The sequence below is a fragment of the Lineus longissimus genome, chromosome 11 (genome assembly GCF_910592395.1).
Source record: "Lineus longissimus chromosome 11, tnLinLong1.2, whole genome shotgun sequence".
In the NCBI taxonomy this organism is placed as follows: Eukaryota; Metazoa; Nemertea; class Pilidiophora; order Heteronemertea; family Lineidae; genus Lineus; species Lineus longissimus.
This window is the reverse complement of record NC_088318.1, coordinates 11,274,986-11,302,971: the sequence shown is the minus strand read 5'-3', so window position 1 is coordinate 11,302,971 and position 27,986 is coordinate 11,274,986. Positions and strand designations below refer to the sequence as shown.

Below are 27,986 nucleotides of genomic sequence, written 5' to 3'. Positions count from 1 at the left end.
TTGATATATCAGACAATAAACCCAAAACTTTGTAAACGTTTTTCAAAGCCAGAATTGGGATATCAGTGCATTGTATTAATCAACGGGTTGATACATGATTTGTCTGTCAGATGAGTAAAAAGAAGGTGTCATGTGTGGAGAAGGGGGAGGGTTAGCGACCAAGGCTACCGGGTATTCAGGAGAGATGGTAACGGGTTAATTTCTTCCAAAAAAAACCCGAGATCCAGAAACGGATCAACGCATTTGAACTGAACTGCAACAGAAGACTACTCAACGTCCACTATCCACCACACCACCAACATCCAAGTAAGTGAACAGGTCACCTAGTACATCGGGCATCACGACAGCCTCCTAACAGTTGCCATAGAAAGAAAAAGCTGAGGTGGTTCGGTCATGTCACGAGAGCGAATTAGGGAACACCAGCAAATACCATCTCGCAGGGCATAGTGAAGGGAAGCCGCCGACGCGCCCGTCCAAAGAGAATTTGGATTGATGACGTGACGCACTGGACTGGAAGAAAGACCAGTGACCTGTTCCGCCTCGCCGTGGACAGAATCGTGTGGTGTCACATCGTTAACAGCTAATACGGTCGTCCCAATGGCCGCACGGCTGCGGGACATGATAAATGATGAATCCACATTTCTCAGATGACCACAGTCACTTGAGTTTACATTGTTTATCACCAGTATGAATCCATATCCGATCGGATTCCTCAGATGATCACATTCACCTGTTCAAGAGTTCCCATTGAATGGTTTATCACCAGTATGAATCATGGCTAACAGAAGCCCAAGGCTGGGAAACCCCCCCCCCCCCCCCTTCATAAATCCTACAGGGGGTCATCCCTTTTAAAAACTACACGTACGTGCAAACTACACGTAGCTCCTACGTGCGCATTCGTATTTCCCGCGTATAGGAACTCGAGAACTAATGGTGGCGTCACCTGTTATTACTAGAAAGAACTCCGATATCCCTCAATGTGTACATCGAAGATGTTACAAATCACTTCTGCTACACATGTTTTTTATTCGTCCTATAGATAAAGCTTTAGTGCAGTGCCATCTAAGCTTTGTACACGATTTGTACACTACTCCTCCTTATCGCCGTATGAAAAAAAAAGTGTGCGAAAAATAATCAAAGGCACGCACCCAATTATTGGCCGTAATCCATTCATTACAAAAAGTTGTACTTGCCAAATAAAATAAGTAATAATCATATCTTTGCGTCAAGATTGGACTGGTCCATATATTCTTTTCATTATCAACAATATTATACTTTTGACTAATCGTTTAAAAATAGATTTTCAATGCGTCATCACGAAATATGCGGAAGTAATTACTGCGCATGCTTACTATTTTCAGCCATTTCACAACAAAGTGCCACTTTTTCCGTGTTTCTCCCTCAAAAAGACGCCTTTATTCGGCAACAAAATACAATTATGTTCCAAAATGATGAGGAGAATTAGCATAAGAGGACTTCGATTTTCATTTGGGCGCAAAAGTAGGGAGAAAAAGCCCGAGAGATCGGTTTCATCCGAGATAAACAGAGAGTCTTTTCATGTCTCTGCATCAGAAGCTGGGGATGCTGAAAATGATCCCGAACACGAAGAAGAAAGGTCGGACTCGCCCACCGCACCCTCATCTGAGCTGAAAGCGAGAAACACAAAAACAGACCTTACTGCTAAAGCAAACCAACGCTCCTCATCTGCAGAAATTCAGGTGCCACGCCGTAAAGAACGGGGCGGTTTACTTGGAACAATCGGACGGAAAATTCGTGCCAGCTTTCGTCGAAAACGTGACAGTTCATCAGAGGAAAATTATGTTATGGCAAGCAAGAGCAAGAAGAAGCAGAAAATGAAGCCAGCAACGCAACGAGCTGTTGTGTGTCCTGTTGAAAGGACCGTCCCGTCCTCAACAACATCAGAGGAGCCATCTGATAGTGCCATCGGTGTTTCCGTACACCCACAACCAAAATCGAGACAGTATATTTCAGTCCCGTCAGGTCCTGAAAAGAGAGAAACACATTCCTCATGTAGTAGTGACAGTTGTGAACATGATAATAATGTCTTACGGTGCTCAAAAATTTCTGTGAATATACATTCTTGTGACACTAGTGATTCGAGTGATAGAAATGGTCATGTTGTGAATTTGGAAAAAGTGTCTATCGAAGTAAATAGCTTAAATATTGCAGAAAAACCTGTCAATTCTGATAGTGCTGCTGCAGCTTCTTCGAGCCCACAAAAAACACAGCCGAAAACTCCACTCAGAACACCGTGTGTGAGCTTATCGCGGACAAATCCTAAGAAACTGAACAATGGTCAACCACAGCCTTCATCCTCTGGGGCAAAAGCACGTCCTTTGAGTGATGTAGTTGGCCTGTACGCTTCTACTTCGGGTAATAACAGTCGACGTGCAAGTTCAAACTTGGAGGACACCAGTAATAAGGCACCAACTGTTCCCCCAAGGCCAGATTTGTTGTCAGTCACAAGTTCCGCAGGTGCAACAAATTCTAGTGTCCACCAGCGGAACCTCAACCATGCCATTTTCTCGCATCCTAGCCTCGGATTCGGTTTCGGGTTCACGTTAACTGGAGATTGTTTTGAACCTTACGAGGCGTCTCCAACCTCACCTCTATATGACGAAGTCAAGGATGCCCCTAAGATCTGGAGCCTCACAAAAGAACTGCTCAAACTTTCTAAATTTGGCTGGTATTGGGGTCCGTTGACTCGAGTTGAAGCTGAGGAAAAACTATCTAACCAAGCAAATGGAGCATTTCTGGTGCGAGACAGTTCCGATGATCGGTACCTCCTTAGTCTGAGTTTCCGATCAAACGAGCGCACGCTCCACACCAGGATTGAACACTGCAATGGTATGTTCAGTTTCTATGCACAGCCGGAATCGGAGGGATATTCGTCAATTGTCGATTTGATTGAGCACTCTATGACTGATTCATTGACGGGGGTGTTTTGTTACTCTCGCGCTCGTACCCCCGGCTCCCCCTCATTCCCTGTCAGACTGACGAAGCCTGTGTCTCGTTTTACACAGGTACGGTCCCTACAGTACCTATGCAGATTTGTTATACGTCAGTACACAAGACTTGATCACATCCAGAAGCTTCCATTGCCGAATAGAATCAAGGGATGGTTGGAAGAGAACCAGTACTGACCCAGTGGTACTGACCCGGCTGAGAAAATTTTAACTAGGATAGGATAGGACTGGGACTCTTCAGAAATGCATGGGACCGTCTCAAAACACCTTGAATCTAACAGATGAAAAAAATTCATTTCACCCCTCGCCCCTTTCATGCCTTTGATGACCTCCCCAGTGGACCTTTCTGTATTCTGGCTTCAGGGCCTTTGTGATGGTACCTAATGCAATGATGGAGATGGGATTTTGACGTCGCTAGCAATTTGTGCAATAAACGAAATGTCACTGAGTCATGGGTGCAGGAAAATATGCCTATTACTCATTCAGCGTGTTCAAATATTGTCCTACAGAGTACAACATGTATTATATTGGATTTAACCCTGCGTGTCAGTCAACGGTACATACTGCACATAATACTTCATTTTGCTGAACGGTAGGTTTTGAGCTATTTGAGATGTTTGTTGGCTCGTCAGTGTTCTCTATGTACACAGTGTGAGTGCCACATTTTGTTAGTCGACGGCCTCATTGACTGCCTGACTGTTTGCTGAACTGACTGTAAAGCCATTAGGTAAAGTTGAAAGGGTTTTTGTGGTAAAGTTGGTACAACCATGGTCTCTTGCATGCCTTGGTGCAAAATGAAGCATGCACTCTTTAGATCTGTTGTCCTTGTACTCACAATGACAAAAATGTATGGATGATAAGGTGGTACAATCATAGCCCTGAATACTGTTTATTACTTGAGCCTGTGCGTGCAATAATATGTACAACATACCAGCTGTTTTCTAAGACTGTAGAGGCTATGATTGTATCACTTCACCTTACATGGAGTGCAAACCAGGCCTGGTTCCAGTTGAGTGGTGAGCACCAGACACTGTGTGGTTTTCCCAGGCTTTGGATTAAAATTTCTTTGAAAGTTATTGACTGGGGGTACATGTATTGCAGTAGACAACCACAAGGCCTGTAAAAAGTGGCAGAACTGCATTGGTAAACTACTGCAGTGGAATCGGGCCTTCTCAGTAATCTCACTTACATGCATGTATACATGTACATTGTCAATGACAATTTGGCTGGCTTTTTTTCGAGAATTTTTGCTTGTTGAGAGAAGCTCAACTGCTCAATTCATGACATAATATTCATAGGCCTAGTATCAGAATAAAAACCACATTTCGAGTCATCTTTGTTCTAAAAAAATTAGGGTGAGGCGGTCGGTACAACTACAACTATAAGTTCATGCCGGCACCGGGCCTGTTTGATGATTGATTTAGGATTGGCAGCAAGAGCTCGTCCAATTTAAAATTCATCACAATTTATCATTGTGGCAATTATCTCAATAAATATAAAAAAATACTGATGTACAATATGTAGAATACCATATAATTGAACCTCTCAAAATGACACCCTCGCGACTGACAAGTGATGTGTCCTGATTAGAGAAGTCGAATGGATACTACCAGTTTGGGACAAAAACTATATAAACAGTAGTGTCCTTGATAGAGAAGGTGGCCTGAATATAGAGGTGTCCGCTAAGAGAGGTTCCATTGTAGTTCTATCTAAAGCACAGAAATTACTTCCCATCGCCATAATTACATTCATGTGTTTGTAATAGCCTACGATTTGTGGGAATGTATGCTGGTTAACAGAATGATTCCCTTGATCAAGTGAGGTCATTTTTTTGTCTGATTCAATAATTGACACAGTGGGTAATGAGGGATTCTCTCACAAAGACCTGCGAAATGACAACACGGATGTCAAACAATTGCTAAATGTACATCATGTACGTGGCGCCACACCTTAGATTTGATACGTAATGCTTTTACTGCTTTTGTTTAAAGGGCTATGCTGTTCGTGTACATATGCAATGTACATGATCAAAATGTACTTGGAAAATTGGAATATGCAGTGCAACTGATCAGTACATGTAACAAGACATCTCAACACGTTGAAAAGTGACACGTAAAGTACATTTATGTCTTAGTCGTGTACACGTGTTGAAATATGCATTGTATGTTTCGACCCCCTACTTCTGTACAATTTTAAAAATCGCAAATTCGATATCAAGTTTCAAATTTTGAGTGGACAGCGTAGGCCTTTGACATAGCGTCACAGTACAACTTGAAAAAGCTGATGAAAAGATGTACTGCTCGTTCAAATGTTGTTCCATACCATGTTAACAAATTTTTCATTGAAATATTCTCACAAAACCATTTTTTAGCATGTTTTTTATGCACTTTGAATACTGCAGGTCAGTTTCGTCAAAGACCACTCGGTGTTATTTTGTATAGTAGTGTGGTGTGCTTACAAGTTGAAATCTCACACTACAGTTCCTAGAGAAATGACAACCTACATGTACATTGTGATGTCATTTTGTACGTACCATTTTGAAAAGACAAAATCATTATTAATTTCCTTGTACATGTATGTACCTGATGACTATTTGCTCTACACGGTGCAATGTAAATTCCTGTAGCTCAAATACGCAGTCGATTTCGCTAATTACTGTATAAACACTGATCTGTCGTTCTTCTGACATATTCGATAGTGGAATCTTTCTTGAAAATGGCTCATAGAGTTAGATATATCTTTGTAGGTAGGTTTTTGTTACATTTTGAATTTAACTTATTTGAAATTTTTTTGTGACCCGATGTTGGCGTTCAAAAAGCCATGTTGTTAGAATCATATTGTGTGACCTTGTGAAGGTTGGAGCATTTATTGTCTATGTTTATGTATTATGTGCTAATTATTGTCAAATTTTCCTTTCCTTGAGAACAGATTTCTGTCTTGGTGATTATGATGTAGGTGAAGAAGCTTGCTTATGGATATTTCAACACATGACTGCATTACATGTAACATGGCACCGTTGGGGGGTATGGTTTGGCTGTAACTAGTGGCGCTGGGGACTAATATCAATCTCGGTTCAACTCTAGGTTCCATTTTAGGTTTGGTTGCGGTAAAAAAATTGTGGAGACCATGATGACTTAGTCTTTTTTAAACTCTTACATGTATTAACATTGAATACATGCCACACCAAGGTAGAAAACTGATTCGCTAGAATGTACCATAGGTCTCTAATTCTCAATTCTTTGAAGGGGAGGTGTAATCTCTTTAATATGTTATAACGTGTACCCTACTTTGCTGGCTTTACTTGGTAGAAATTTTGTTGCGAAATGAAAGGCAACTTGATGAAGGGTTTAACCTTTCTTAGCCTACCCTGAGAGCCCAACCCCGCGTTATCTCGTCCCTGTTCACAACTCTCGTGCGGTGACAAGTCGGACTTATGAAGGAGCATGTTACATTGTAGAAACCATGCAAATCCATTTCACCTTCTACAATGTAATCGTGGAATGCTTTACTTGTACCAGAATTTAAAGCCAAGGTCAGGAAGAAAGTTACTTCAGGCCATCACCATTTTAGTGTCCTCATGCACAAAGCTTTTCTGCGTCGTAAAGAGGTTTTGCCGAGCAATACCTTTTCCATTCACTCTCGTTGTAATTATCAAAACCAAGAGAAAAGAACCTTGTCAAAACCTATTTCCATCAATGGGGCAAAACCTCATCGGGAATTTTGTCTCATGTGATGTAAAAAAAATGCGCTGAGCACCAGCACTTGCAATATGTTTGTCGGCTGATTTTTATTGGTTGCCGGTAGCAATGCGGTGTGTTACTATGGTAATACCATTTCCACTTTATCTTCAGTCTATTTATTTTTACGTGTATTTCACACACACATGATGAAAATTTAGTAGCTTGGATTAAATACGTTGCTAGGGTAAAAGTTGCTGGTTGCCAAGGAGACAAAATGAGTTGTCATGGTGACCATCTGGTTGCCATGGTGACATTGTTTGTAATTGTAATCTAATCAAATATTGCATTGTTTCTAGTCGGACTCTGTGCAGTTGTGTATTTCACACAATGCAGACTGTTTATCATGTCACTTTTGTAAAATTCACCATCATTTTTTTATATCCGTATATATTATTGAACAGTGTGGACATGACTCATTTATTAAGATTAAAATTGCTTTTATTAGTATAGTGTAATAAAAAAATGTGTTCAGAAGTTGATGATATGAAAAGAAGCCTCTTAATCGGTTAGCTCAGCCTTTCTTGTCCTGTTCTTCAGTCTCACTTCAGAAGGTCTATCAGTTATTTGTGTTCAAATAAAATATGTACATTATTTGTATCTCCATGTTGGTAAGTATTGAAATCGATGAGCAAAACCGCTACCTGAGAGCAAAATACTTATCAAAGATCCCATTAAATGAGCCAATAACAGGTTGGGTTTGTTCCTGTCATTCTTTCTGCTTGAATCTCATAACTCAAAACCTTATTCTCTCGTGCATACACTAGTCATATTTACTGCATATCAGCACAGCTTGGAAATGTCAGAGTGAAAAAAACCAAACTCTGCTTTAAGAAGGGTGTTGGAGGATACACAGAGATAGTTTACTTACAAAGGGCTCACTTTCCTTAAGAGTGGTTGTAGGTGTACTGGTCTGGACACTACTTGGGATTTTCTGTTTCTTTGATTGTACTTCTTCCTTATTAAAACCCATGACAAGCCATTGTACCAGAATATGTGACCAATTAAAGAACGATCACCAACTGCTCATCAGGCTGCGTATGATACTTCTGACGATTTGTTAGGCGTATAAAATAGTGTGCCCAATTTTGTTCAAGTCATGTCATTTCATGCATAGACCACTTTTGTAGTCCTCAACATTGCTGTTCACCCATTTTGATGTCAGTTGTGTAGATAAGGAATAAAACCATTGCTCTGCGATTGCTAAAACTTTCTTCTCAATTTTGTTTCCTCAGATGACTCAAAGTGAACAAGAATCCAAACAATTTATTGTTTGTTTGCGCATTCGAACACGTACCTGCCGGATCCTCCCCGAGCTGGTTCCCCCTTCTGGATGTATACCCTTCCACTTCCTCTATCCTAGTTCATCTTGGGGGGCCAGAGTCCTTTGCCACTCTCCTCATGTGTATAAAAGATGCATACAATTCAGGTGGCTGCTTTTGTGGCTGCCTGCCTAATGGCATTTTCAGCAGTTCACTCCACAACTTATGTCTGGAAACATGGTTGAACTGATGTCACAATCTTTAAGTCTCCTGAAGACGGGCCCCGTGAGACAGGCCTTTGGTTCATGACAGAGGTCTTAATTGGCTGGGCAGGATGTAAGAAGAGTGTGATTCAACCTAGAATTGCTCTTTACACAGGATTTCTAAGACAAGCTACTTCAGTGGCCAGGTGATGTGGTGTAATGTGGCCTCTCTTCAAGTGCGCATTGAGATGAAAGCTCGACCACGTATAGGCAGACGGATCCTGCTATTGTCATCAGTACAAGAGTTGCCATGAAGTGTATTCAAGTTGCCTACTAGAGTTGCCAAGTAGGGTTGGCCTACTCATCTCCAAGAGCACATTCACAGTGAAATAGAAGCTCTACTTAGATCATGTGATATGTTCGGTACATGGGCTACCTCAGGGGGGATATAGGTTACTCAGAGAAGGGTACTTAGGCCAGTCTTCGAAAGCACAGCAAGATCAAGGCTCTGTCATAGCAGAAAGGTTCCAATGTTGTCCAAGGTAGGCTTACATGAGCTCACCAGGTTGACAAGCTACTAGATCAGTCCTCAATAGGCCTCCATGGTGAAGTCACCAGTGAATTAAGCCTTTACCATAGTATCTTTTTTCATAAGGATGTGCTGATCTCTATAATAAAGAAAATCAAACAAAAACTTACTAGAACTGCAACTCCACTAGCCACTACCTCACTACCTGAAGACAAAGTCACAACCAGACACATCTCGGTTGGAGACAAATGCCATCATACCCGAGGACAATTTTGCAATCACCTCAAATGATGTTGCCTTGTGCTGATATTTATTTATTAGAGTGGCCTATTTCTGGTGACATTACTCTCACCTGGAAAAGGGACAGAAAAACTAGAAGGCGACTTAGTCAATGGGTTTATTTACAAATCACCTCATGATTTCATCACACCAACACAACATACATCTTCTGCCTCAATTGCAAAGACAGCAAACATGTAGCTATATAACTATATGATAGTTTAAAACACACAAGTCTATTGAAAGAAAAAAGACAAAGCACTGTTTTTCTCTCAAGTCTCAAACAGCAGAGAGAAGGTGTGTACTCTAATAGTTGTTTCTCTCTGATATTTGACTGATTCCAGCGCTGAAGTCTGTCCTGCACAGTCCATTGATTATGTCAGCAACACTCCATCAAAATCCAGTGATAACCTTTTTCCTCATCTTCTGTTTAGGCCAAGAAGATTTTTAGCCTGAAATTGCAAAAAAAGATTTGGAAAACTTACACCTCAACTTTTATAGAGTACGACATCTACAAACAACAGCCCTGTCCGATCATGGAAGATTGTACGTAGATTTGGAAAAACTGTGTTGTTTAGCACTTAAAGAGAACAAAAAGATGTTTAGGGTCATAATTCTGAATATCAACTTCAGTAAAGCTTTGAACCAAAGCAAGTACTTGTACATGTGCTGCAATAATTAAGCCCGCTTACTATTTTTGAAACACCAGCAAGAAATTCTCCACTGTTTTGGACCTGGGTAAAACATTTGCTAGACTTTCTCACATCCTCCAGCCGGCGGTCGAGGAAGGACATGGTGTCTTGAAAGTCAGGCGATTGGTCTGTTAGTATACTGATCTCTGTTGTCTTGTAGATGTATGCAAGCGACAGGCGTTTGGTATACCAGTTTAACTGAAACACAAAGCAGAAATTAGTAGATGGTGACCTGATTCTTGAACATAAATGTGCAGTGAATTTTCAATTGATGTCCATGAAATGTATATTTGAATGTTATCCAATGCCCGCCCACAAGAGAAAGGAGACACAGGCCGTATCAGGTCTTTTCATGTACAGCTCACAGAGGACAATGTTCAGCCAAGCCAGGAATACTCATACCCATTGTAAAAAACAGCAAAATACAAAATGCTCTCAACTAACATCATATGATTTGTCACCAGCTTGAATCCAGAGTTCATCCACCAGTTGAGCCAAGTTTTTCCATCCATCCACAGCATTTTGCGGCAGGGCCATTGTTCCCATTGCCTACAAAAGAAAAATTCGACACTTCACAAACCCTCTCACTTCCTGTGTATATGTCTTTTACTCCAAATCACCAAGCCAGCTATGTGGCCCCACCGGAAAACTTTCCAATCCCAAGTGAAAAGGCTAAGCCTACTGGAGTACACTTCAAAGGACTCCCCCTCCACAGGCCCATGGTTTGAGAGTGGGAATTGCCACACTCAAGTGACAGTATGGCAAAGACAGAATCAGCATCAAAGCGTCCTAACCGAATGTTCTGTTGCAAAACTGAGATCAGAGTGATGCAATCTTTGTTACCTCAGGCCACGTGTCAATGTACGGGACGATCATTCTCAGTCGAGCCTCAATAGAATCGCGCAGAAATTTTGGAGTGGACCTCCTCCTGCAAGAATTAGAGAAGTAATCTACAGACTCATTAATGAAAAACAATAAAGGCAAGAATTGACGGTGAAAATAAAAACCATGCTGGCAGACAAAAAATTTATGTCTAAGTTGAACTCAGCTATGAATCGAGTTTGTTTTTACTCACTCAGCCTCCCCCTTCTCCATTGCCTCCTTCTCTTGTCTCATTTTCTCCACCATTTCATTCGTACACACCCTGTAGAAATAGTTGATCAAGTCGACCCCACCTTTGGGAAACATACCATGGGCAATGGCTGGGTAGCCTTCCATCTCCGCACCTAGAATAAACAACGAAGTAAACTAGAGCGGCACTCCTCTTCACAACTGTACTCACAGCGACCATCATCTTCTGACGCTTTTGTTGTCTAGTAATTGTAAAACCTTTCTTATGAGTAGCACTGTAATGTGTAATTCTTGGAATTAAGTGTGCGGGATTATTGGAATTGGGTTTAGATAAGATACCGGTGGATAATCGTGGAAAATTCCCACGGTCTACTTTTAATCCTCCATTCTCCCCAGCGTGATCAATTACGTGATCAATTACGTCAGCATTGATGCGGCTCCTCATTGGATGAAGACGCATTAACGTTGCCCCCTGATTGGTGCAGACAAAGCTGCGCGTGGATACAAAACAGCTGTCCGCACGCTCTCGGCAGAGAGAGAGAGAGAGATAGAGAGAGTCCCGAGTATTTCTAATCACGTGCACGAATCGTCATCCCAACGAACTATTTTATCAATTATGACTTTGGTGTGTATAATTTTGTGAAGCAGTGTTAGAATAAAGGATCCGGACGTTAGAAGGCAAATTCAGCTTCTTACTTTTATAACCTGTGGAAATACGACACTTTCATTACCACATCTTTTGATTGCGACATGAAAAGAAGTGGCAAAGCAGAAACACTTACCAGCAGCTAGTGCCTTCTGTGACCATCCGAACTCATGAACATGAGCAAGGGACGATTGCAGGATGCGGCTTTTCACATCAACCTCAATCTCTTCAGCACTGAAAGAATATGATGTAGTTCTCAGCAAGAAGAAAACATAACAAAGACTGTAATACATTGGGCAGCAGTAGCGCAGTGGAAGAGAGTCGGCCTCATGATCAGGAGGTCGTGGGTTCGACTCCTGGCCGAGTCACTGCTTAGGTTCCCTACTGGTCAAATTCAAGTGAGCACCTTCTGGTTGCTCCTTGAAACCCCCGATTGATTTCTGTGGAGACCGGGGTAATAATATGATATCCCAAAGCGCTTTGAGCGAGAACTATAGTGTCACGGAATTGCGATATAAAAAGACTCATCATTATTATTATTATTGTGTGTCCAGCAGCTGATCTGTTTTCTGTGCTGTGGGGCAAGGCCAATAACCTGCTGTAGCAGGACTGCAAGAAGTGCTCACAAGAGCAAACTCAAACTACATGTACTTTGGAAGCACTTCAGACTTACGTATACGTGCGCTCTCCTTCATGTTCGCCCCCATCATGCCCACTGCCGGTGGTTTCGGTGCTCCCCAGACATCTTGAGATGTGAAGAGATCTTCTCACTGCAAGAAGAAATGCAACTGATCTTCAGTATTCAGTCTCCCTGAACTGCACTCGTGCATAAAAGGTACAGTGGAACCTCCCTTAGCAGACACCTCCCTATTAAGGACAACCTCTCCATTAAGGATATTAGTTCTGGTCCCAAATTGGCTATTTTCATTCAATTTGACCACTCTAATCATGACACCTCTCTATTAAGGACAGCACTTCTCAGTCCCGAGGGTGTCCTTAATAGAGAGGTTCTACTGTAGATGAATGGATGCCCTTGGGAGTGAAAAATGTTGTCCAAGTTAAAGAGGAGTTCTGAAAACAAGAGGTCAAATTGAGTGTCTGCTACTTACAGAGGGATTTCACATAGTCGAATGGAAATCCAGGATGTGCCATGCCCAAAATTGGCCATTGGTGACAGCAGCATAATCTATTGGAGGACAACCTATGCAATGTTACAAGTCGTAAGGCGAAGGGCCTCATCAAGTCTGAATGTGATCGATCAGTCCTTCCTGGTGTAACTAATCTCTGTGTCTCTGGAGCAAGGGTCTTACTTTTAAGGACAAATAAAGGAATAATTCTTTGTTCAGACATTTCTCCACAGGACCAACTTTTGTAACAATGGTTTGTCCATCATGTGGAGCAGATCATTAACTGCCCCCTCCATGGGACTTCTGAAATACATGAGAGCTTGCCCAGTAGCACTGTGCATGTATGCACTCCTCCTTCAACTGATGGCTGGGCATTCAGATCTAATCGAGGTCATGTGAAGACGCAACTTGAAAACAAAAGTGTCCGAGCAGCCAGAATCTCAGAAAATGAACAACAACAAAATCAGTAACATGTCCTTGATTTGTTTATTTTTCCAGTTACAATCTGACATGGATATCAAGTGGTAAATGCAATACTGAAGCACATCATACGTACATGTAAATGAAAAGCCCGCAAATCAATGCAAGCAGCTAAGTCTGCCACACCCAAAAGAAACAAATACCCTTTGTGCAATGTTCATTGTATTAGCACATGATTTTTCTAAGATTACGGAATTCTTATTTCCTACAAATGGCCTATGCCTTATTTGGCACTCTCACTACCAATACGTCATCAGTCGATCACCGGCTATTGATAGTATGACTTTCAGGGGTTTTCCTGTGATGTGTTGATATAATTCCAGTTCTAACACTTCCAGTCATGTACTACAGCTAATTAGGGAAGACAGACTGCTTGCAGCCTGCACAGGCTTTGGAGAAACCTGAAGGTCACTCATCTTTAAATCGTTTTAAGACTTTTTCCCTTGTTCTATCAGCTCTTCCACCCTAACCAAAACCGTGCTCATCATATCAAAAGTATGCAGTGCGGTCTCCAAAACAGTGAGCTGCTGATCCCGTGGCATACTCGGCAAGGGCGTGCCGCCAACCATGAACTCAATGCCCTCTGGTTTTTTTCTCTCCTTCGTTTCCTTCTGAACATTTTCTAACTCGAGCTTGTAGTGCGCACGAGACATGTTCAAACCAACTCGCAATGGATCAAAATACTCCTTCTCTAGTGTAGCAGCACGGGACCAAATACCTGATACATTTGAGGCGGGTTTATCACGAATGAACAGAAATCTCATTAGATTTAATGCAGCCATAATCGAATCAGAATTTTCTAACAGATCGGTTTCAGCCCCATGTTTCAAACCGAAAATGACCCTGAAGAATTTCTCAAGGTCGTTCGAAGTGAAGTCAGGCTCTGTTGTATTGAACATACGATTCAGGTCATCTTTTACGAGTTGGGTGATGAAACCTCTGAAACCAGAATGATCACTTGCTTTCAGTAAGAAAAATAACAGTTCACGTTTTCCTCGGGATTCAAACTTTCTGACGAGGTTGGGGAGAAGTTTGACGCAAGTTTGCCTGAGCTCGCGTTGTGGGCAGAATACTGTAATTTTGATTAAATCACGGAGAATGCGTGTGAAACACTGATTGTCCAACCAAACATCGTGTTTTAAAGAATCCTTTTCAATGTTCTGAACAAGTTTAACAAGCATTTGAATTCCTTTGGCCTTGACGTCAATACGGTCATTTTCATTGAGAAGCATTAAGAACGGCAGGCTGTAGTTAAGTATAAATCCAGGGCGGTATACTCGAGGATACTGTGATATCCCCAGCCCTTCTACATGGACAAGGTACAGAAAACAACTGACTCCCAGCAGGGGAAGAGGCTCATTCAAGGACTGATCCTCTCCTTCATCACCTGACGGTTCTGTCATCTCAGTCAACCAGTATGTTGCGTTGTGAAAATTTCGACACAAGTGTGACATGAATTTCATCAGTTGTTCAGCACACAGTCTTATCTCCGACTTAGTGCCCTTATCACTGACAGACAAATCTAAAAATACTAATTTATCCCCCAACATCTTTACCAGCTGTTTCACGATAATTTTTTTCTGTTCTGAATTGGCGGGAGTTTGTTTCGAAGGAAGTGGAACCTCATCCACGAATGGCTGTAGGAAGTCCAGCAGCGCCTGAATCACCCCTGCCAACTTTGAGACTCGAGGATCACAATCCAGCAGCATTTTCTCATCACCTTCCAAATCCATTGCTTCCGGTACCTCCAACTGGTCCACATGAGCAAATAGGGTCTCCATTGCAATTTCTAGCGAATACTGTCTCTTTGCCGGCAAGCGCAACAAACACACTTGCACTGCAGTGAGCAGAACTTTCAATTTCACATCATCTTTGAATGTATCTGCCTGCTCCAAGAGGCCCAGGAGTAGTTCTTTTGGGGGTCCGATTTCTGCAACATGACGCAGTCCTTGGACGCAAAATTCAATCAAATCAGGGCAATCTCGCTCATCATCATCTGTGATCCTGTCACACAACACTGGAACAAGATCCCAACCTATTTCTCCGATGACGCCCTTATTTTCATCGTTGAAGAAACATTCGCGTAGCTCCGTAACTTTCTTCGAATCGATCAAAGTTTTGATGTGTACAATGAACAAATTCCGATTGTCAGTGTTGTCGCCTCCCATTTTGATGAGATCAGTATGGATATCCCTAGTTACCAGCCAACAGAACTTCTCTCTGCAACTTTTCGCCAAGACCATGGAACTTCAACCTGAAAATATTTCAGTTTCTTTCGTGTTAAAAATTCATAAAAAGATATCTTTCTTATCAGTTTGAAATTATGGCAGGAAACATCAAATCTTGGTTCCTGAATTTTGACATTATCATTCCATCAAAGCAGACCAGAAAATTTCGATTACATCCATTACATCCATTCCATCTATTATTCTACTATATAATAGGCCCACTAATTATTCTGAAAGTGACAGTTGACATTACACACAGCTTATTACATACAGAAACTGAAATATCTTCAAGACCAAGTCTATTTCTGTCTAATATGCTTAGTCTGCCAAATTTCGCGTTTCGAACTAAATTTCGCACAATTTTCAATGCGGAACGGGTGTATACAAAACCAAGACCTAAGACATAAGACCTAAGACCTAAGATCCCCCGAAGTACAAAACTAAGACCCAGGTACAAAACTAAGATCCCCGAGGTACAAAACTAAGACCCGGGAAGGCCAATCCCAAACTAAAATTTTGAAGAAAAATATCAGAGTCTTAGTTTTGTACATCAGGGGATCTTAGTTTTGTAGTTGTACGTACAAAACTAAGACCCTTCGAGGTACAAAACTAAGACCCATGATTTCTTTCCAAATTCTGCCCCTAACCCTAACCCTAACCCTAACCCTAACCCATAATTGATATTGTTTGGAAGAAAATTAATTAATTTTTGTAGTATATTGTAAAACGGAAAATTTTTGCGGCTGGTTACGGTATTTTCACGGATTTGTTTGAATAAACTTTATTTAGAATTCCTGTTTTGCAATTTTTATTTTTGCGGATTACAGACATTTGCAAAAAACGCAAAATTGAAAATACCACAAAAATTTCCCATTTTACAAGTCATAAATGAAATAGCTTAGTAGTGTGTTGTGGTAAGAAGGGAGTCTCTGTTGTGTATGATGTATTGTTATATGCAACATGTACATACGCATGGATGTTTGATACAACCCATGTTCATTTCGTTGTAAAAGCTGTGTTTGACGACTCTGTACACTTAAATGCCAAAGGAACATTTTCATTTTGCTTCTTGGTATATTTTCAGTTAAGTCTCCCACAAATATTTTGTACACAATTCTCAAAATATTCTGATCGATTTATGTAAATTCATTAAATAACGGCCTATATTGCAAGAACGTTGTTTGACACGGTTAGTATGTAATTGATGGATAAGAAAACGTTCATATTTTACTCGTTCCAACTCTTCCGATGGCGGCGCTCCTCCGAATAACTCAAAGGAGTATTGCACCGGTTTCGCCACTTTTTGTGGAGCTGGATGGAGGCCGTATATGCTAGAGTATATGCTAGAGTGATGACCGGTCGTGCCTGCATAGTGCATATGGAGGTATTATTGAGATGGAGCAACTGCATGCATCTCAAAGGTGATATTATTACTACATCAAAATGAATTCGAAAGAGGGGCAGAATTTGGAAAGAAATCATGGGTCTTAGTTTTGTACCTCGAGGGGTCTTAGTTTTGTACGTACAAAACTAAGATCCCCTGGTGTACAAAACTAAGACTCTGATATTTTTCTTCAAAATTTTAGTTTGGGATTGGCCTCCCCGGGTCTTAGTTTTGTACCTCGGGGGATCTTAGTTTTGTACCTGGGTCTTAGTTTTGTACTTCAGGGGATCTTAGGTCTTAGGTCTTATGTCTTAGGTCTTGGTTTTGTATACACCCATGAGGAACCGGCGTTAAGATAAATGCCAGTGGCGGCGCCACAATCGATCGTACCTTCTGACGCCATGACGTCATTTTCTGGTCTGTTGACGTCGAATGAGGTCAATCACGGGATACCATTGCGTACATTTTTGCACAGGATTTCAACAACAGAAAACATGCCCAATAACTGGCATCGCGCATATTTTCTGCAAAATTATCTTAAGAAACTGATAGCTCAATAGATTTAAAACAGGAAGATGCATGCAAACGTCGCCGAAATCGGTCGAAAATAAGCGATCGTTTTCGGGCTCAGAAATAACATGATAATGCATTGGAAATGGAGAGTTTTGGTATGATCGATTGCAGCGCCACGCGGCGGATAAATCGCGCCGGTTCCTCATTGCAGTCACAAGAGACAAGACCACTAATGAATATTCATAGGTTGGAGGGTCCAGGCCTATCTATTAGACGAGTGCATGTTTTTTACTCTCAAGTACATATTTGGAGAGGTATTGAAAAAATATTTGTTGTGGCAAGTCTACAGATATAAAGAAATTATTTGATGAAAAAATTAATTTCGAATTTTGCTAATTGGGTAATAGGGGGCGTGTTTTGAGTTTTTTCTGCCAGTTGGCTGAAAAGAGTGGAAATATCAAAGTCTGTCTAATTTGTCGATTAAAAAAAAATTTCCGTGGTCAATCACCATTTTATTTTTCACCATTTACTTGCCCGACTGTCCGGAATAACATAATCTAAATTTCAGATTCACAACACCACGCGTTCTTTGATGCGTCGCGGTCAAACATTGACAATTTAACTGCTAAAAGGCTTAAAAAATCAATTGTGGTCTTGTCTCTATTTACACTACATTTTGGGTCAATATAGTGAAAAATTTGAATGTGCTCAAATCACTCTAATTCATTTAGAATATTGTATTGCTGATGATTTAAGGTCAAAACAAGCTAAAATAATGAGAAAAAAACTTAATTTGACACAAATAAGAGTCAACCTAACCCCGGTCTAAGTTCGGTTTCATTTTTACAAGTCTTGTTGTGTTGCCATTCATTTTGTAATTTCTTTGAAACTACTTAGGCCTTGATTCTGAAAGTTGCGCCCTAAGCAGCAAAGATATTACTAAATCACATCCTAAAGTTTCAGCTCCATAGCTTGCTTATTCTGGCCAGGGCAGGTCTTTGAATTTGGTGCTGTTGGGTGCAAAATCATGACTTTTTGTCGATTTTGTCCTCTTTCGTCGCTTTGGCACAGTTGTACCACTCTTTGAAATGTCTCTCATTTCTCCAAAAATGTCCAGATATGACTTTCCTTTGTTGGAGAGTTGTGGGATGTCATGTACATTAGTTTGAAAAAAATCTCAAAATGTTAACCCCTGAAATGTACCTTCATTGAGACAAGACCACTAATGAATATTCATAGGTTGGAGGGTCCAGGCCTATCTATTAGACGAGTGCATGTTTTTTACTCTCAAGTACATATTTGGAGAGGTATTGAAAAAATATTTGTTGTGGCAAGTCTACAGATATAAAGAAATTATTTGATGAAAAAATTAATTTCGAATTTTGCTAATTGGGTAATAGGGGGCGTGTTTTGAGTTTTTTCTGCCAGTTGGCTGAAAAGAGTGGAAATATCAAAGTCTGTCTAATTTGTCGATTAAAAAAAAATTTCCGTGGTCAATCACCATTTTATTTTTCACCATTTACTTGCCCGACTGTCCGGAATAACATAATCTAAATTTCAGATTCACAACACCACGCGTTCTTTGATGCGTCGCGGTCAAACATTGACAATTTAACTGCTAAAAGGCTTAAAAAATCAATTGTGGTCTTGTCTCACAATGACAATCTCTCGTGGCATGTCATTCGTGCGCGGATCCAGTAACTTTGCACAATGCATTGCAATGCAATGTGGAAAACCAGACTTACGAAACGACCCTTATTGCGGCCTTTCGGCCATTAATTAACTATAAATCTTACGTATCAGAGTAAAAACTTTATCTTTATTACATGTCAAATGTTTAAATAAAATAAATTATTTGTCCTTACCTAGAAATGTGACAAAGAAGCGCGACTTTCCTCCGCAAACACAAGAAATTGCCATTTTAGTTTACTAATTCCGTCCTGGCCGGAACTTATTTTTTGGGGCCGAAGACAAGGATGGGATCACGTCCACTATGGTTGAGGCTAGATCAAGAGTGTTTCAAGGAGGTATCTTACGTGTCTATAAATATCTTCGGGAACACCATTATGACGTTATGACATCATCAATGGAATACCGAGTGGTAAAATTAGATAAAAACACGTGTATTTGTTGACATGGACATGGAGAGGAAAATGCGTTGGGAAAGAACATACTCAAACGGGAATCTCAAGTGACCACAGCCACAGCTATCTGAAACCCATGAGGATGAGCACTGGCTAATATTCATTGAATAATTTAGTATATATTTTATCTCCGATCCACAAATGGTGCTCTCAGAACTATGATGACCTATATGACCGTACACTCCGGACGCAGCGGCGGCAATCGGTGGTTTGGTGCGTACGCGCTTTATGCCTGGTCGACCACTGCAGAACTTCCAATTTACTCCCAAGCGTGAAAAAGCCTGAGTGTCCAACTTTTGCCGGTTGTGCGTAACATGTATAAGGGGGTAGGTCTATTGGAGGAGGCGACTTTCTGACGCACAACGCTTAATAGGCGTGCACCAGGCCCGCACAATCTACACGATTATCGAGTTCAGACTAAATGTTCTTTGTCAAACGATGTCATCCTTTGGGCAATGAATAATTCGACGAGAAAATAACAGCGAGACGATGTGCCTATCCAAGCTTGCCTGACTTTTCATTCCCAACATTCGCACGATTGTGGACAGATCTCTTTTAAATAATATATAGATTAATATAAATATCACTATGAATGGAACTGGATTGAGGCACCTCAGACAAAAGATATTCATCGATAATAAAATACGTAGGCATATGCATCTCATTTTGGTACGCGTGAGGTATATACAAATCAAAGGATGACCTGACTATGTTGTAAATACCAAAGATAGTGGCATTGCATGAACAAAGGTGTTAACCCAGATAAATTCTTCTATCAAACTGGGGACACTTTCAAGACGAATCTCTCGAAAATTACATTCTGCATGGTATTTTGCACAATTATTTCACTCATTTTTACTCCATCTCATGCGCTGCGCGCCATGTTCATTTCATTCAAATTTTATCACATTTAGGCCCACCATTGATTTCACTGTATGGACCTCATCTGTCCAAGTGTACGTTTGATTTCAAAGCTATATCTCAAGTGTACAAAAACGGTCAGCTTCGGATGAAAGGACGGATCAAATGGACGCAGCTGTGATGTCGCTACGACTCATAATTATCTTGATCCAGGGTTACGAACCATCTGTTGTCATAGTGACATTGTGTCTCCTCCACCTGACCAGGCAAGGGAGACACAGCCGTCATGGTGAGAATACTCTGGATGGTAGACCAATAATTAGTCCCCAAAAGGGACCCCTAACCTTAACCCTAACCCTAAACCCTAACTCAGCAATCTGAATGGCTCCGACGGTTTGGCACTGAACACTACATTTGGGCTGGAATTCCTGGCTTTTTTTCGAGATAGCGCATAGACTCGATGTACAGCGTAGCAGACCGAGGCTAATGGGTTGTTTACTGCAGCTCTGACGCCCCAGCTAGAGAAACGTTTACAGTGGTCTAAAATTGTATGTTAGCCTTTCGGTCGAATCCATCTATGTGGCACATGTGACCAGGTACACATCAGTAAAAAGTCCACGATCTTGGTTGAGATATACCAGTAATGACCCTGGGTAATGATCAGAAGATTCTTATAATCGAGCTTTTATTTACAAATAATCTTGCTTTCGGGCATATGAAAAACGAAGCGCGGTTAACCCCTTGACTCCTTGTTGCGTATTTAACTTGAATTGAACTGGCAGGGCCTACACAGATCGGAGGCCTGATAACTTTTCCAAGACTAAACTTGTTTTACGTGCAATGCCACTTTTTCGTGACTGGAGTATAACCGACCGCTCAGCCAGAGCTCCTGACTGACGACAATACGGGTTCAGTTCGACAATGTTGTACAATTCAATGAATGGCCTTTTCAAACTAGTTGTCCCCTCGGCCGAGTAAACACGATATGATAACACACAGATATTAGAAAATGTCCCAAAACGCCCAGAATAGAGTGCATTTTTAAACTCAAGTTATGAATTATCGTCACAGTGTGATAACTTTTGATAATGACATTCCGGATGATAAGTCAACGACATAATTTGATATCGTTGGATAAAAGAATATTTTCATGGTCGAAATAAAGGTCGGTAGGCCCACGCATTTCATGGGTTATTGGGGCCTATAACAAAATTCCTCCGCTTATATCTCATGATTAGTCCTTATGATTGATAATGTTTGTGAATGATTGATAATGTTTGCGATTTGATAGACTCCTGGATTGATTATCCGTCAATTTCGTTATCCTGGTGGTCCTTCCTCTATGCAGCAGGACGAGGCCGGTTCACTACGTTCGGAGTGTATTGACGATGCGCTCATGACAAAAATAAGATCATAAAAAATGAACTTTCATATTTTACATATGATACAGGCCTATTTAACAAATCAAACATTGTTTGGAACAGAATATACGTCTCATGGCGCGTATACGTTCGTCGCATGGTCCTGCGTGGCAGGCGTCAGCAATGCGGGCACATTACTGTAAACTCCACTTTGAGCGGTTTCGCGTTTTCCGCATTCTGCATGTTTATACTGTCATAGCATTGCCTTGTAGCAGGGTTAACTGTATCACAGCGGCGTTGCACATTATGTTTATCATGCCAGGTCCACCTTTCAATCAGTAATTTATTTTCAAAACCGTTCTATGATTCATCGCGGCCACCGCTCCCCACGGAGAGATCGCGGTTCAATGCGCCGCTGTTGCTAGTGACGCTGTGCATAACACCGCAACCTCGAACCAAAGGATTTTATGAACGCTAAGCTACCATTCTAAACTACCAGACTACCATGCTTTTATTCCAATAAGAGTACGCATAAATTGATTAGATATCCGCTTGGTTCCAGGTTTAGATCGACCTTAGGTTGTAAACAGCTAGATTGTCACTCACCAGACGTTTTACCCAGGGTAGTACAAGTGTTGTGTTCGTTCTTTCTTTAGGATTACCAATCAAGGACTAAATTTCAAGGTAAGATATGAAGTATAGCAAATAAATTATCTTGCACACTACATAACGTGTCGGCGCTATTTCAATGTCAGCCATAGAGGAATTTGCGGGTATTTCCTCGTATGTGGAACATGCAAATATTGATTAGATGTCGGCATAATTACCTCGATGAACTGCCATTCCGTTCATACATGGCCGTATAAACCAAGCTGCCTTGCGTTTTGATCGATAGCTAGGGAAAATTCTAGCTCGTAAAATTAAGGTTGGTCTTGGTTGGGTCTTCCTTTTTCGCTTGGTCTTGGGCCTAAGGTCTTTGTTTTAGGCACAATATGTCTTCGTGCAAAAACCAGTACTTGGTCCAAGACCAGGACAACTGAGATGCTGCTTTTATGAATTAACCAGCCTAATATGTATCCTCGGAAACTGGACGCTGATGCGCGCGTCCTCCGGCTCTCGGCCACACGACGGGCAAGACATTCCGGGCCCATTGTTGCGTCAATCAGCGTCAGGCAAACGCCAGCGTATACCTCACCTAAAGCAGTATCGCCTTTGTAGCACCATCGGCGTAACTGCTTCACAGTGCGGCGGACCCAAAGCTTTAGGACCAACTTTCTAACCTTATGCGGACAAGCTTTCAACGAACCTGACAGCCTGGAAGCACGCAGATAATTTTCCTAGATTGTTGTAACACTTAGAGATCTTCTCTTCAGATGGCAACAGGAGGCGATGACCTTATTTTCGAGAAGCTAAAGGAGTACTGCGGCTGCACGGACAAGGCAAAGAGCAAGGACATCGCAACATGCATGGCCGAGGCGTGCGCCAAGCGCGGCAAGGGCAAAGCTCTTGACAAGCAAACAGTTAGCCAGGTGTGCGACAACTCCGCGGCAGCAAGTTTTGGAAAGTGAGTAGACACTGCAAAAATTCTTCCGAGCCGAGACAATAGTGATTGCCAATAGTGATTGCTAATTAAGCGTGCTGATCGAAACTGCCCCCGGGACAGTTTTGTCAAATGAACGGAATAAACATTTTTGCTAGAAACTAACCTCACATTGTAGCCATATTGAATATATATTTGTGACAGGGTAATAGCCATGCGATGGCTGAGGTGTCGGGCCTTTTTTTATACCGTGTGAGCAGTTATACATATGAGGTTGTGTTTCTATGACATGATGGAAGATGGATTTAAGTATTTATCATCTGGTTCAAGGATCTATGGTTTATTTTATCATGATTACAGGGGCATGACCTTCAGCCTTACCAAGGCAACTTGCAAGGAATTTGAGAAGCAGTTTGCGAAGAAGCGCCTAGAGAGAGCGGGAGGCAAACCAAGCGATGCTGATGTCGATGCAGAAATCGCTAAAATGAGGGAAGCGCTTGCCCAGTGTAAAAAAGTTGGCCCCAAAACGGTAGGTCTCATCAGACAAGGAAAGGGATGAGCATGTCGGCAAACCATCATAATTACTGCGGGCTGGGATTGTTAGATATCATTTTGCGCTTCATCCATGAACACGCTTTGCTGGTTCGTTGTGTGAGCAACTATTAAAGTAACTCCGATATTGCAACGGGCGCCCTCTCTCAATCTCTCCCAGAATTACCTTGTTTGGCAAGGCCATCACCGGTTGCACTTTCGATGGCTGCTGCAGGAGGAGTTCTTATATAGATGAGTCTACAGTAATTTGTCAGCAGGGAGAAGAAAACGTCTGATCGGGCTTTTGGAATTTCAAAAGAGTATACCTATAGAGTCCTAAGAGTGGCAAAGCCTTTTTTGTGCGGGTGCATGGTGGGGGAGTGCTGGGGTGTTTTACTGACATCACTTCAGTCCTTATCAAAAGTTAAGATTACTCTATACTTGCATGGCAATGTCATTCATGTATAAAATGATCTCTTCTTTTTGATAGAATTTTTCCAAAACTGGCGCTGTGGACAAAATGACTGACTCAAGTCAGTATACTGGCGCTCACAAGAGCCGTTTTGGTGAGGACGGAAAGGGGAAGGGTATCGATGGACGGGAGGAACGCGCAGACAACACAGGTTACGTCGGAAACTACAAAGGAGCCGGGACCTTTGACAAGAAGTAGACCGGTGACTGAACATTGCGTACTGATGGCTATGCTATAGAATTATAAAAGTATACGTGGAAAGGATACCTTATTAATACTGATAAACTGGCAGAAACTGCATTCCCTACAATACAAGGATAGAACCCATCAAGCATTACTCGAGAAGTTTACTGGGAGGCTCTGTCATGTCTAGTCTGTGGTAGACAAGGCTTTAGATAAGCTCACTGACCGGGAAATGGACTGATAGGCTACTGCTCAAGATTTTTGGCCAAGTTTGCACCAATAACGTTTTCTCTGCTTTTAGAACTTCTCCAAAACTGGTGGTTTGGACATGACCGGCCGCCCCTTTCTCCTAATTGCAGATGCCCTAAATGTTGTAAACCCCTCTCAACCTATCTGGCCATGTTTTGCATGCAATAAACACCTTCTCTTCTTTTAGAACTTCCATCTCCAAAACTGGTGGTTTGGTCCTTTCTTCTCTTTTAGAACTGGTACAGAGACCCAAACGTATTGTAAATGTTGTAACCCTTTCTTAACGAATATCTGGCCATGTTTTGCATGCAATAAACAAATCAAATTTCTCATCTTTTAGAATTTCTCTAAAACTGGTGGTGTCGATAAAATGACTGATTCGAGTCAGTATACTGGCGCTCACAAGAGCCGTTTTGATGAGGATGGAAAGGGGAAGGGTGTCGCAGGACGGGAAGAACGTGCTGAAAACACAGGTTACGTTGGTGCCTATAAGGGAGAAGGCACTCACGGCAAGTAGATGGAACATTACTAATTCATAGCATTCCAGGCCCCAAACTATGGCTTCTTGGTCACACCAGGTAGGATAAAGGGCGGAGGAAAAAAGGTTAAAAGTACGTGGGTTGCCCTTGTAATGTAAGTTGTTGCGGTATATTTTGGGTTCCTGTGATTCTCAGTCGAAGACAGAAGTGAAATTACTAAGAGTCAACACCACATGATTAACCCTTTAGGACTGTCCAATAATGACGCCCATTGCCACGTGCGGACCCAGAAATTGTCCGAACCTGAAACTTGAATTTCTGAGCTGTTGAGCTCTGTTAGGTGAAAAATGCATGTTTGACAGTACTTCTGCATGTCACGGTCCTCAAGGGTTAAATCAAATGGTTTATCAGCTTTATACTTCACCACATAGAGTAGCAAATGAGCTTGTTGTTTTTTCCTCCGGATGTATAATGTAATGGGCCACTTTGAAAAATGAAAATAATTCCGTCCTCCAACACTTTGCCTTGTAAGCTTTGCAGGCCTTTGTGAATCAATATTATTTGTAAATGTAATGGTTTATACATATAGCTAAAAGCATGCATGTTATAATATGTATAATGTGATCTGGCAGTAGACATGTCTTGTTTTGCTTATTGTTACAAGATTAGATATTTCCCACATCGTTAATGCAAATACAGTAAATCTGCTGCGTCTTTACAATTCCACCTCACAGGTCAATAATCATCGATTTACAACTGGGGAAAGGAGATTATTGTCAACTAGGTCCGGCACCATGGGAACACCCAGGCTGCCAGTAATGTTTTAGATCAGGCAACAGGAAAATCGATCATGCGCCATTACAAGTTTATAGATGACAGCACTGCACCATTTTTCTGTTAGGACAGATTCCAAGGCAAATTCTTGCAACAGCACCTGACTGTGTTTACAGTATTTCACCAGGTTTTGTAGAGGTGGAGCAGATTCTTAGTTATAGGCCCTGAGTTGTATTCTATTACTCGTCTTAAATTGTCTTAGAATTTTAATGTTTGTATCTGCTTGGTACAAACTATGATACCCGCCCAGCAGACGTCAGGATCGAAACATACTGGTCTATTTACTTCAAACCGAAACTGCTGAGAAACTTATTTCAACTGCAAGATAAAGTCAGGGTTACTAGATGTTGTTCACATATAACGGCATATTGTTGGACTAAAAATATTGAGGTTAACATCTATTTGGATTTATATGTAGTCAGATTCTATATTCTAAACCAAAATGTATGGTTTTTACTGTGCCATAGAAACAAATGATTTCAAGATATCAATGGTGTCAGCCGCTTGGGAAAATACTCAAGGTTTCCGACACCTATGCAAATTCCAATTATTTCAGAAGTGCTGTCAACCCAATTATTATGGCTGGCCTATTTTTATATAATTGCAACAACGCCTCCACAACTCGTCACATTAGAAATTATCTCCTACTTGAAATTAGACATTTTGCACTTCTTCCAATGGCGATGTTTATTCTGTTATTGTTAGAAGTACATGTACCTTTAATAAATTATTGAGTATTGGAAACACGCCTCTCTTTCTTTCTTCTCAACAGGGCCTAGGGCTCATTTACTCCATCAGCATTCGAGACTAAGCCCTGGTAAAGCTCAAATATAAGAGTCATCACCTCCTTCCATAAAATTCATTCGCAATAGCAGCATATGTTATTGCTAATGCCATTCAAGTACCCGTGGCCGACAAGAGAGGTCATCCTTGATGGTGTTGATTGTAGGTCTTCGGTGAACTCTATCATTTCCTCCGTCAGGTGATGCAGGCTTGTCCCTGAGCCGCAAGTGCCAAATGTGAGACTTCTTTCACTCCAGGGAGGCCAGCTTAGAATACCAGGCTCCTATAGGTAGCAAACGCCAAAAGTCATGATGACTCCTGACTGATTTTACAGTACCGGTACTCGTCCAGAACATTAGCAAAAATGAAATGGCCAGGGCCATTGTGCTCACCTCATGTGGAGGAAAGATGGATAAAGAGCATGGTATTGTGTCATGTAGTGTTAGGTTTGATGTAGGTCCAAGCAATTACAATTTCCCCAAAATGGCCAATTTACAGTACATTCGACCTCTGTGACCTTGAAAAGTAGGTCAAATCAAAGAAGACCCTGGTGACACATTGAATGGTTGTTAGAATTAGATGTACCTATGATATAAAATTGGTGCCAATCGGGCAAGTCATTACTAGGAATAATGGCATTTTGAAGAATTTAGGATTTGGCCCCCTCCCTGGAGGCCAAACGGCAAATCAGATCGCACCAAACTTCGGTACCTGAGATCACCTGACCAAGGGGTACATGTGTACTTAATTTGTGATCAATAGTCATTGCAGTTAAGAAACGTGCCATAGTTACGGCCTGACGGCGAATTTATGCCATTTGACCTCTGTGACCTTGACAAGAAGGTCAAATTAAAAACCCGTGTGACATATACTGTATGGTGGTTAGATGTACCCATGATATCAAATTGGTGGCAATCGGGCAAGAAGTTAAGGAATAATCACATTTTTAAGGTTTTTGGATTTTGCCCCCTGGTGGTCAAGTGGTGAATCATATTGGACCAAACTTCGGTCCCTGAGATCACCTGACTAAGGGGTAAATGTGTACCAAATTTGGTGTCAATAGTCATTGCAGTTTAGAAACGTGCCATCGTTACATCCTAACGGCCAATTTACACCATTTGACCTCTGTGACCTTGAAAAGGAGGTCAAATCAAAAACCCGGAGGATATATGATGCACCTTTGCTAGAAGTACCTACCATATTTTTTTCAAAATTTCCCGACTACTATTAAGGGAGATATTGCATATTTTTACTTTTAACGTTTGGCCCCCTGGTGGCCAAACCATGAAACGAATCGGACCAAAACTTGGTCTCCAAGGTGTCATTACATAAGGGTACATGTGTACCAAGTTTCAACTCAATAGCTCTAACAGTTACGAAACGTGCCCTGCTAACGGACGACGGACGACGA

General features: G+C 41.4%; 3 protein-coding genes across 5 annotated transcripts; 2 read left to right on the top strand and 1 right to left on the bottom strand.

The window, feature by feature from the left end:
- Positions 1 to 237: 237 nt before the first annotated feature.
- On the top strand, positions 238 to 7,921 carry LOC135495593 (suppressor of cytokine signaling 6-like). Its single transcript, XM_064784395.1, has 2 exons — positions 238 to 306; positions 1,362 to 7,921. Exon 2 carries the CDS (start codon positions 1,449 to 1,451, stop codon positions 3,162 to 3,164), a length of 1,716 nt encoding a protein of 571 aa, XP_064640465.1. The 5' UTR covers positions 238 to 306; positions 1,362 to 1,448; the 3' UTR covers positions 3,165 to 7,921.
- A 1,208-nt stretch (positions 7,922 to 9,129) lies between these two features.
- Positions 9,130 to 19,093, bottom strand: LOC135495558 (ubiquinone biosynthesis protein COQ9, mitochondrial-like). Of its 2 annotated transcripts, XM_064784346.1 has the most exons (8): positions 19,004 to 19,093; positions 12,080 to 12,176; positions 11,543 to 11,640; positions 10,765 to 10,915; positions 10,533 to 10,617; positions 10,134 to 10,238; positions 9,690 to 9,887; positions 9,130 to 9,449 (listed from the first exon to the last, which is right to left on the bottom strand). In XM_064784346.1, the coding sequence occupies exons 1-8, from the start codon at positions 19,056 to 19,058 to the stop codon at positions 9,417 to 9,419; spliced, it is 822 nt and encodes a 273-aa protein (XP_064640416.1). In that variant the 5' UTR covers positions 19,059 to 19,093; the 3' UTR covers positions 9,130 to 9,416. The 2 variants fall into 2 exon arrangements, with proteins under 2 accessions (XP_064640416.1, XP_064640415.1); XM_064784345.1 differs by lacking the exons at positions 9,130 to 9,449; positions 9,690 to 9,887; positions 10,134 to 10,238; ... (2 more) ...; positions 11,543 to 11,640; positions 12,080 to 12,176 and adding an exon at positions 13,017 to 15,267 and having other exon boundaries at positions 19,004 to 19,078.
- Positions 19,094 to 22,053: 2,960 nt separating this feature from the next.
- On the top strand, positions 22,054 to 26,536 carry LOC135495780 (tubulin polymerization-promoting protein family member 2-like). 2 transcript variants are annotated; one of them, XM_064784699.1, is made up of 4 exons: positions 22,054 to 22,188; positions 22,878 to 23,068; positions 23,405 to 23,573; positions 24,820 to 26,536. In XM_064784699.1, the coding sequence occupies exons 2-4, from the start codon at positions 22,878 to 22,880 to the stop codon at positions 24,994 to 24,996; spliced, it is 537 nt and encodes a 178-aa protein (XP_064640769.1). In that variant the 5' UTR covers positions 22,054 to 22,188; the 3' UTR covers positions 24,997 to 26,536. The 2 variants fall into 2 exon arrangements, with proteins under 2 accessions (XP_064640769.1, XP_064640768.1); XM_064784698.1 differs by having other exon boundaries at positions 24,066 to 26,536.
- Positions 26,537 to 27,986: the final 1,450 nt, after the last annotated feature.

What these genes read in the sequence shown, in the direction of transcription:
- LOC135495780 (XM_064784698.1), top strand. Translation starts at nt 22,878, where the DNA reads ATGGCAACAGGAGGCGATGACCTTATTTTCGAGAAGCTAAAGGAGTAC. An exon ending in GCGGCAGCAAGTTTTGGAAA is followed by an intron (nt 23,069 to 23,404) that starts GTGAGTAGACAC and finishes TCATGATTACAG; the next exon opens with GGGCATGACCTTCAGCCTTA. An exon ending in AAAAAGTTGGCCCCAAAACG is followed by an intron (nt 23,574 to 24,065) that starts GTAGGTCTCATC and finishes TCTTTTTGATAG; the next exon opens with AATTTTTCCAAAACTGGCGC.
- LOC135495593 (XM_064784395.1), top strand. Translation starts at nt 1,449, where the DNA reads ATGATGAGGAGAATTAGCATAAGAGGACTTCGATTTTCATTTGGGCGC.
- LOC135495558 (XM_064784345.1), bottom strand. Translation starts at nt 15,256, where the DNA reads ATGGTCTTGGCGAAAAGTTGCAGAGAGAAGTTCTGTTGGCTGGTAACT.